The sequence below is a fragment of the Sinocyclocheilus anshuiensis genome, unplaced genomic scaffold (assembly GCF_001515605.1).
Source record: "Sinocyclocheilus anshuiensis isolate Anshui unplaced genomic scaffold, SAMN03320099.WGS_v1.1 scaffold486, whole genome shotgun sequence".
Lineage (NCBI taxonomy): Eukaryota > Metazoa > Chordata > Actinopteri > Cypriniformes > Cyprinidae > Sinocyclocheilus > Sinocyclocheilus anshuiensis.
Genome location: NW_015544142.1, coordinates 254,174 through 265,476, shown reverse-complemented (window position 1 = coordinate 265,476; position 11,303 = coordinate 254,174). Strand labels below are relative to the sequence as shown.

The window sequence follows — 11,303 nt, the reverse complement described above, 5'->3', positions numbered from 1 at the left end:
TGATGTAAACGAGGGTGGAACTCCTTATATGGGCATTTCTCCCGGAAGAGTGCGTCCGCACACACATCGAACAGAGCGAGAGCAAAAGCGCGCCCATCAACGCGCTTCATTCAGCAGCGCTGCACGGGACTCGCTCGGGAAGAATGACTCCAAAGAAGTGTGTTTTTGGTTGTAAGGGAAAGATATCTTTGTTCAGCTTCCTAAGGAACCCAGCGTTATGTAAACAGTGGATGCAGTTTGTTTTTTCCGGGGCAGCAACAGAGTTTCACAAGTGTGTTTGTTGACGAACGTTTTATAAACAAGGCCCAGTTCGACGCTGTATTTGCACATCGTTTGATACTGAAAGATGGAGCAGTCTCAGCTATAAAAATCCCAGTCATGATTCAGAACTGCAGACGGTATGTGAAACTACATCAAATTTCTGTGTTTTTTTGCCAATCGGAGCTCAAGTGCTCGTCAATCGTCAGCTCCGCCCACGCCGTGCCTCCCGGAGCTCGGCTGTTTACGGAGAGAATCGTATAGCTGGCCTTCATCACCGTCAGCTCATCTTCCTGCTGCTGCACCCGCAGCTCCAGAGACGACAGGCGGTCCTGCACATCTGATGTGCTCGCTGCAGAAATACTGTCATCTGCCAGAGAAAGAAAGAGTAAGATGCCTTTCTCATCATATAGTACAGATCCACAATATAGAAGTTGTCAGATATAATTTTTCTTCTATGGACAACAATATCAATGTCAATATAAATTAGTAAATTTGCCAATCGGAGCTCAAGTGCTCGTCAATCGTCAGCTCCGCCCACGCCGTGCCTCCCGGAGCTCGGCTGTTTACGGAGAGAATCGTATAGCTGTATCTTTCTTTTATAAATATGATAAAACTAAAGACTTTTTGGAGATATGAAGGATGCAGTACTACTCTATAGGTACTCAAGATTAACATGAGATTGGCAGAAGCTGTGTGTTTTGTCCCTTAAAAGTTACAAACGTTATTGCGTCAAAATCAGTGAATGGTTTTCTTTTTCTTTTGTTCTTAGATTAACATAATTGGCACAAACAGCAGCAGGTATACAGGCTGCTGTCACTTTAAGACCTAATGCAAGGCTCCAATATACTGATACAAGTTTTTTTTTTTTTTTCTCAACTGTTTATGTTCACTTAAGAAGAAAAACAACAACTGTATATTTTGCTAATTTTGTGTGTATTTGTTAAATGCAAGAAGATGTGAAAGAGAACATAATTCAGTATTTTCACACTATACAAGAGATAGCTTTTTGCATGCATGCTTTGGATGTGCGCAGCACAGATAACAGAAAGTCAGTGCCAAATTGAGTTCACCTTCATGTCGTCTTTCACTTGAATTGTTTAAAATCACATTAAAATGCACACACAAATCAATAAGCAGAATCGAAATGTGTCTTATTGAATCCACGGTTCTTTGAAATTTGGAACCAATTCTAAAACCAAACCCGTTCTCGATACCCAAACCTATTTACTCACCCTCATGTTTTTCAAACCTTTCTTCTGTGGAATATTTTGAAGAATCTTGGTAACCAAACAGTTTTGACTGTGTACGGACAAAAATAAAATAAAATAGACATTTCTCAAAGTATCTTATTTGATGTTTCACAGAAGAAATAAAGTTATTTAGAACAACAATAGGGGAGATTTTAAATTTTTGGCTGAACTTTCACTCTAAGTGCATTTCTTTGCAGCAGAAGTTTAGCAGTATTACTGGTGCTGCAGCACATTAGAGGACCTTCGTGTTGGTTTCTGGATGGGGGGCATTGGATGGTGCTGCAGGACTGCAGTCAGCTGCCAGGCGTTACTGTGGTTGGGATTTTGATTGCTGGACTGGTTCCCTGATCGAAGGGGCCCTGCATTCTGAGCTGCGGTTAGCTAGCTTAAGGGGCATAAAATACCATATAACAACTCAAACTCTCACACACCAACACATCTCCGATCCAAGCTTGAAACCAAACCATAGGACATTTTTACACTACTAATAAATCACTGACTGAGTGTACTCACACTCTCACCCACACAGAATTCACAAACAAAACACATGGGCACAAATACGAGAAGCTTATTACCACACTGCACGTCCAACTCTTGAAAAACCGGCAAATTCCCCACATAGCGCTAATGATAAGGGTGCCTGCAGTCTTAAGGTCACTGCAGAGCTCCGTGTGAAGATGGAGAGGAGGATCAGGAATGCCCTGGCACACACTCACACAAACCGACCCACAACCTCCTAACAGGAAGTCAGTGGGTAAATACCCAAACAAAACACGTCAAACAAGCCAACAAAGGGACCCTCTGTGCACTCTAACCCAGAGTCCATTATTAGACATGAAGCCAAGTACATTAACCAGATGCTAGGCCAACAGCTGAGCTAACCCGCTTTACAGTTAGCTGTTAGCACAAAGATCAATCGGTCCAATCTGGCAACTGCAGCCATGGTGAGAGTAACGATTTAACCGCTATCAAACTCCTGAAGCCCTAAGCCATTGCCTGCCATGAGTCAGAGATGCCAAGCGAGTGCAAAACTACTGATCGATATTTAGCCTAGTCGCATATCAAACCTCTCATTCCTGCCTCTGTGAATCGCAAATACTACCATTAAAAATGAATCACCTTCATAGTTGTGCCGTTTCTTTTCTTTATTTCCTTTTTAAAGTCTTGACATCTGAAGGCCAGATTATGGCAGTATTTCAAAGAATAATGTGAATATTGAAATATTCAATAATGTGAATATTTGATGCTATGAAAAGCATGAAAAGTGGTAAAACTGAATTTATTGTAGAAAATAGAAATGATGTGTTTGTACATTTTAGATTGATCATGGCAGCAGTAATTCATTAAATGATATATGCCATTTGGGGTCAGCAATACTTTTGTGGTTATGTTCATATAATACCTGCATTTATATATAATTAATCAATGTAATCAGCAAGTAGGGTTCGGCCGATAGACGATGCCATAACGATGTTGAGTCGGCATCGTGACCCCCGCCCCCCATTCCCCCCGCATCCCTATACCGTGTTCGGAAAGAAAATGACGTGTAGGCGGAACCCCTAAAGGGAATAAATACGAGATGGGAGAAAAATATATATTTATATACTATGGAGCGGCAGTACTTGCCACACATTTTACAAGATTATATGTTTGTCAGTGGTACTGAGGATCTGCAAATCATTCGCCATCATCCTCAGTCATCTCTCCTTACTCTGTTTATGTGGTAAGTGAAATTTTATGTACTGTAATGTAACAGGCAACCGTTACACCGTGTCTACACCAGACGCGGCAGTTGTCGTGTCGCGCGTGTTGCATCAGCTAAAGTCTGTCTACACTGGACGCGACAAAGCGACCGTTGAAAATCATTTGAAATTTGTGTCAGCACGTCATAAATAGAACGCGGCAGCAGTTTACTGTTGGGGATTTGTCGTGTCGTGTCGTGTCGTGCCGCACCGCATCCAGTGCAGACAGCATCACTGATTATAATAAGTTCTATAGACTGATCTATATATAATAAATCTCTATTATAGATCAGTGGTTCTATAGTATTTTGTTGCGCCACGCCGCTCGCATCCGGTGTAGACACGGTGTTCGGAATCGTGTTTTCCCTTATAAGGATTCACGCTTCGGGCACACCCCTAACTCTTCCCCCACACCCCTCCACCCACTCGCCCCCACCGATGTCATCGTCCATCGCGATGTTTCACTGTAGACATCGTCCGATGCCAATTATGTAGACATCGCCCAACCCTATCAGCAAGCAGAATTATTAGTGAATTCCTCTCTCCATAGTAATCACTAAAGCTTTCGATAAGTTGGGCGGTTTTTGAGGCAAAGTAGCCAAACAGAGTTTCTAGTTTGAAGAAATCTTCTGTGGAAGAACATACCTGAGGCACTAATATGGAGTTGCTCTTTCAGAAGATTGGCAATGATATTGCTTATCTCATGCTACAACTGAGAATTAACCATTTTAAACCAGTTAAGTAAAGTTTGTCCTATTCTCACAAAAGGTTTGCATTCCCCCGAAAAATGACTCTAAAACTGGTGATGGAAATAACATACTTTGTGGGTAAAATCTGTATGTCAATGCTTTTGCAAGCATACAAAACTTGTCTTGGGTAAAAGCAGAGCTTTGGAGAGAGAGAACGCAAAAGTTGAACTTATGCAAAGTTTACATGGGGGAACAAGTTTTGCTGAATTTTTGCTTGCTAAATCCAGTAATTTCTATAGAAATCCATGCGACTGTGAATTTTGTGGAGGGTGAAAGATTTCCCTACACAGATTTTGCAACAGGACTAACAGAAAGCTGCTTGTTTTGAATGTGTCTTCCATATGAGCTGTGCTTTATACAACAATACACTATTAACAAAAAACTGCTTTTTTTGCCTGCAAAATTCCACCAAACTTTTGATAATGTGAAGCCCATTATCTTTAAATAAACAAAACCAGTTGTGAGCCACTGAACTAAGGAACCTGAACATAAGTAAACATTCCCAAGTTACCACAAATACACCACTGGGGTGTATATATCCACCAGACACAAGTCCACTCACGCTAACGTTGCTCAACTGTTTTAACTTAGTCAAAAATTGACCAAGAAACTAAAAGCAAACATCTCAAGGTTGCAGGAAGTAGTCAATAAAATCCAAAGTCTGGAGGGCTGCGCAACGACACAATATTTCATTTGCTTTCTCTGGCCGCGGTTTCCTCCCTGTCTGCAGGTCCTTCCTCTCAAACCATCTTATCTCAGCAGCCCACGGAAATATGGAGAGGGCAAACGTTTATAATACAATGCATTTCTTTTAGAGGAAATCGCTTTGGGAGGTTGTTTGATACTGGCAGTGCATACGGAAAAAACGAGGGCAGAGGGAGCGCGCTAAATAGAAAGAGAAAGGGAGGGTTGGAAGGTGACGGAGTATCCCCAGGTAACCTCCACCAAATATATCAGCACTGTGACATTTCTCCAGAATGGGGTACCCCTAAATGTAGTATAAACGCGCCCTTTTCCACACTTCTACCCATGATTCCTTGCGGGCTAAGAGGAAGGAAGGCCTACGCACATGTTATATTTCACAATAGCTCGTCACACTCCTTAGTTTTCACCCCCACCCCTTCAGCACGTACACCTAAATGCCCACACACCTCCAACCTAACACACATCACCTCAGAATGCAACCAATATTATCTCGCATACAAGATGTGCAAACCTCGGACAACAGCCCAACATATGCTCATTCGCACAACTCCAGTGAGATTCTAGACTCAGTGCGGGACAATCCCATGTCACGTGGCCAGACTGCATGCTCGCAAGACTTGTTTTTGGCATGCTTCATTTTGACTGGATGTCTATGGAGGAAGTCCTCAGGATTTGATGGCAGATTTACAGCTGAGATAAGACTCAGTGGTGCAATCAGCCGCATTCAGGCTCTAGCCGCACACAAACACAACATTCACTAGCATTGATTGATGTGTCTTGTTAATGTTCACCATTTGCAACACTTATTGTTAACAGAAAGCCCTGATAATCTGTTGTGGTGTTTAGCTGTGAGCTTCCTGAGTACGAGATAAGGATTAGATGGAAGCATTGACTGGTCACACACAAAACTGGGTTGGACTTGACCCTCATAAAGCAGTAGAGACGTCTCTTGTGTGCCTGGCAAGAAAAATAATAAGTCATGCTGCCGGGGTAAGGAGATCACTAAAACACTTGGCACACTTGTAAACTGGAGTAGAGCACAAGGCTGCACATGTCTGAACTGGTTACGTGTGTGCGAGAGCCTTATATGGTTTAGAGAACAAAACATTTAACTGAAGTAGTGTTATTATACACTCACACATGCATTCCATAAATAATTAACTGAATGGTTGCAAAAAGTACTGTGGAATTATCATTTTTATTAGACACATACCACATTATTTTTGTACACAGTACCGTTGTAACACCCTTTTTTGGACATCGTACTATACGGTATTATGTTTTTGGTTGCACTTTATTTTACACATGCACTTACATTGTACTTACTCAGGAAAGTACTGAGTTATGAAATAGGTTTAGGGGTAGATTCAGGGTTAGTACCAAGTTATTACCCAGATATTGCACTGTAATAAGTACATTTATACATGTGAAATGGGACTGTAAAATAAATAACTATGTTGTACTGTGGTACTTTCAAGAATACTGTAATACGCCAAAAACCATAGCAGTACTGTAAAAAACACTGTAGTACTATGGCACTTTTTAGGAATGTTTTAAGTAACAGATGGTATAACCAGTAATATCACACCCACTTTTTAAAATATATATGCTACCGTGATGTTAATTTTTTTTGCTTTTTGTACTTTATCTTGGTTATACCTTTTTTTTTCGTACCATGGTATTCTTTAAAGTAACTCTGAATATACACTTACAAAATAGCTGCAATACCATACTACAACCTTTAGAAAAAAAAAAAGTTCTGTGACAATACCATGGCTTTTATATGTTTGAAATGGTAGTACCATCGTATATTCTCAACATGTGACTGTGCAAGGCAAGAAAGTCACAAAAGGGAAGGTGTGCAAGGCTTCTGTAATACTGTTTTGAGTCATATGCGGAGGTGAGCTCATACAGGAAGTGACCTCAAAGACGTGGGGGATAAGAGCGAAAATACAGAAATAAACTGACACTTCACTTTCAAGCAGTGATGCACCTCCGCTGAGTGCTGAAATCTCAACTACATCTGTATGAACAACTCTCGGCTAACATGCAAAGATTCACGCTATTAATCCTAATTAGATATTTAACACTTCAGAAGAAAGATGAGTGGTGTTGCCCTTTTGAAAGTCTTTGCCATGAAACTACCACTCTGGAGGATGCTTATTAGCCCAAGGAAAAAAAAAAAAAAACTGTTTTTGTGGTAATGCCATGTAACGTCATGATACTTCTGTAGGTTTAAGGTCCTACTGTAAAAGTACCAGTGACACAGACTCACACACACAGCTTCAGACAGACTCTGGGGACTGAGTATCATTGTTGCATGCATGCGATATGAATTAAATATTATAATTCAGCTTGTCCCCACACAGGGGATTACATACTCATACATGTGTAACAGACACGAAAGCTCACATTTGCATACAGCGACTCTAGGGAGGAAGACACTTGTGCTCTGTCCTCATCTCAAGGTTATGAGCTTCCACACTAGACTGTTCAGTAGAGCTTGATTATTCACAATGTTTACAATTACTTTGCTGCCAATACAATGGTTCATATCATATGCTTTTTATTTAGCATGCAAGTTTTACTTGAATCATCTCAAACTCTCTGTTTGAATGAAGCAATTCAAAACTCAGATTCAGCAATTCATATGCATCTCAAAAATTAATCAAAAATGTTTTCAGTGTACTATATTTAACTGTTAAAATGTTAAAATATATATTTAGGTTAAAATTAGGGGTGCTCCGATCAGGATTTTTGAGGCCGATCACCGATCGCCGATCACAGAAAGCAGTATCTGCCGATACTGATCACAGATACTGATCTTTTTAAAGCCTTCTTTTTATCATGTGGAATTATTTATAGTGATACTCCAATCAGGATTTTTAGACATTTACTCAGGGCCTTAATTAAATTTTTGAAAATGGGGGAATTCCCCTCTTAGGTGACTCTTGTTGGGGGGATTTTTTAATTTGAGGGGTGGAGGGGGGCATTTTTTTTTATATATTTTTCAAATATATACATTTATCTGACCTAAATGTTTGTCCATGCAGTGCATTTTTGTTTTTACAATTGTGCAATTGTTGCACAATAGCTTACTCACAGCACAAGTCTGATTTTGTGAGCTGTATGTGAGGCGGCCTTTTACACCAGGTTCACACATACTCTGTTTGCAGTGCGTATGCAGTCCATGTGTGGTACGTAAGCAGTGCAGAAGCAGCACGGACTCATTGTGCTTTCACACAGGAGTCTGCTCCTGATCCGTGGCTGTTTACCACAAATACAACATTTATCCATTATTTTGATTTCAAATCCAAACATTGTTACTGAATATGCTTTTTCAGCATTATGATTTGTTTTTTTACACAGTACAGTAATACAATATATTAAGTGCACGAGTGCATCTATTATTGCTTATAATAGTGCTAAGTGCTCTTTTCCTTTAAACCTAGCTAAAAACTCATATGTGTTGACTGTGAAACACAGTAGACTTTCTTTATGTGCATCTATGGTGTAATTACTACATTTTCGTGTCAATCCAATTTCATATTTACCGCAAACAATGCGCTGTCACTTTAATTCAGAGCGTGCAGCGCAGCAATTGACTCGGTGCGGAAACGATCTCTGCACTGCTGCCGACGCACCGCTACTGGAACGCACTGCCGCACCGCAACCGTGTGCAGTGAGAATGTTTTATAAACCAGGTTTATATCTGAGAGCCCGTGTCCGGCTTTGTGCGAGAGCAAAGGAAATCCACGTGCGAGCGGGGAGATTCGCGCTCGCACATTATATTAATCTACCTTTGCGCTACAACAATGCACTCTCGACATTTGTCATTAAAATAACAGCATATTTAATCCGTTAACATGAGCGTGGAAAAAAATACGCACTGCAAACGGAGTAATGTGAACCTGGCGTTATGTGTGCGCTGCGAGTGTGCATGCCATGAGCGCTGAATGGTTAAACTCGAGAATTAAAAAGAAATACAATTCATAAACTTTAATGACGATGCGACACTGCCCCTGTGTCAACTGCAGCGTGCAGCTCACTTATAGTGCAGACACGATGTGATTTGAAGCAATTTGCACATTTTGATAGAGAAAGAGAGAGCGTGCTGTGATTAGATTCACTCACGCTGTTTGTGAAATTACGTCTCACGTAAGGTTTTCAAATTACTTTATAAGTTATTTAATGAAGAAATATGAATTGTACCTCACTTCAGCATTATAATTATTGTACCCGCACCGGACAGAGACCGAGACGGTGCTGCATGTCGTGCCAAACCTCTCACAGCAGGCGCGTCATCAGATTGAGATCGTTTTTTTTGAGATCGGGCTTTTTAGAGACCGCCGATCAGTCATCCCAAAGCGATTATCGGTCGATAGTGATCGGTAGCCGATCATTCGGAGCACCCCTAGTTTAAATTGCAGTTTAATTTTAAGTATTGTTTCATTTGTGCATGCATATGCTTAAAAATAAATATGAGTAGTGGAAAGTGTAGAAAACATGCCTTGATTACGTGATTTATATAAGTAAAATATAACACTTATAATTATATATATGCACTACCATGCAAAATGTAATTTATTCCTGTGATCAAAGCTGCATTTTCTAATATGCTGATTTGCCGCTCAAGAAACATTTCTTATTATTATCAATGTTGAAAACTGTGATAGGCCTACATTTGTTTCAGGATTCTTTGATAAAAGCATCTTTTCATATTAAAATTCAACCTTCAAAAGATCACATAATCATTAAATCTATTGCAGCAATTGTCTGGAAGTCATAAAGGAGTACACATCACCCAAAAATGAATATTCTGTAATAATGTACTCACCCTCATCTTGTTCTAAAACCTTATATGGCTTCCATTACATGGAAAAAGTCTTCAGAATATTCTTTAAAAAAAGATCATCTTTTGCGATTTTGTGAAGAAAGCCACAACACAGGGTGAAATTCTAACAGCATATTCATTTTTTGGTGAACTACCTCTTTAAACCAAACATTTTGATCAATCCCCGTTTGTTTTATTCCAGACTGCGGTGAGCTGCAGTTAGAGTGGTTCGGCGTAGCTTTATGAATGGGATTCCTTTGCCTTCAGCAGACTAGCAGGCATGTAACAGACATAATTAACTTCACAGCACTGAAGCTTCATGTTAATGATTCATTGTAATGGCCCGGGGTTTGACACACAAGATACACACATACATACGCTCCCTCACACAAAACCACACACACGCACTCACACATCTGTGGGGCCTGTGTGAGATTAGACAATGATAAGTGGCACAGAGCAATGTTGTGACATGCATTTTCACCACCTTTTCTCCTTCTTAGACTATGGACAGATTGAGGTGCGTTGCTGTTCAAAAGACAAAATAGACTCTAGCTAAGCCAATCCACAGCATACAAAGGCAGCACAGTCATCTGCCAATTAACCACTGGCTGTTCGGAACAGCATATTACAACATTTTGGTGTAAAATGGCAAATGTCAAGTGGCAAATGACAAGTCACGGTTAGCCTAACGCAGTAATGACAAGTCTCGGTTAGCCTAACGCAGAACACGTAGCAAGGTATTTATATATATATATATATATAAACACACACAAACACACACACACACACACACACACACACACACACATAAAGAAAAACAAGATAGAATAGAAAGCTAATGTTTTTCTAAATAAAAAAGAAGATAACTCGATAAAGTAGAATTAAAATAGAATCGAAAGTGCTAGAGTTAGAGGGTCAAATAAAGATGGAACAGATGTGTTTTCAGTCATTTTTTGAAGATGGTTAAGGACTCAGCTGCTCGGATTGAGTTGGGCAGGTCATTCCACTAGGAGGGAACAGTTAATGAAAAAGTCTGTGAAAGTGATTTTGTGCCTCTTTGAGATGCCTTGAATTTAATGCGAGCAGCTACTGGTAGCCAGTGCAAATTGATGAACAGAGGTGTGACGTGCGTTCTTTTCGGCTCATTGAAGATTAATCTTGCAGCGGCATTTTGGATTAATTGTAGAGGTTTGATAGAAGTGGCTGGAAGACCTGCCAAGAGAGCATTGCAATAGTCCAACCTGGATAGAACAAGAGCTTGAACAAGGAGTTGTGTTGCATGTTCTGAAAGAAAGGGCCTGATCTTCCTAATGTTGTATAAAGCAAATCTGCAGGACCGGGCAGTTTTTTTTTTAGTATGCAGTACGCTAGCATTCCCTTCTGAACACAGCCAACATGTTCCCAACAATGAAGGCCTGTGCACGGAAATTATAAAATGTGCGTCCGCATGAAGTGCTAATTATTGCACTGCAGTGAGATCTGCTGCCTGCCTTGCAGCGGATTTAATAATGTTTAGCTCACGTGGTGACATGTTTGTTTAAAGACATTAGGCTGTGCAGCCGGGCCAAATATGTGCAGCAAGCAAGTGGAGAGACAGGGTTACACAGAGGTCTGCTCGCTAATGGATGAGCAGGATCATCACAGAGATGCACAGAAATAAGAAATCAGGACAGGCCAACACTTTTTTACACCACTGTGTATATATATATATATATATATATATACACACACACACACACATATATATATATATATATAC

The 11,303-nt window shown here is 40.3% G+C and overlaps 1 protein-coding gene across 1 annotated transcript in view; it reads right to left on the bottom strand.

The window, feature by feature from the left end:
• Positions 1 to 11,303, bottom strand: part of LOC107695036 (echinoderm microtubule-associated protein-like 4) — a 58,550-nt gene that overhangs the window by 40,646 nt on the left and 6,601 nt on the right. The window contains exon 2 of the mRNA XM_016494816.1: positions 528 to 628. Within this exon, the coding sequence (XP_016350302.1) occupies positions 528 to 628 (101 nt within the window). The remainder of the gene's footprint in view (positions 1 to 527; positions 629 to 11,303) is intronic.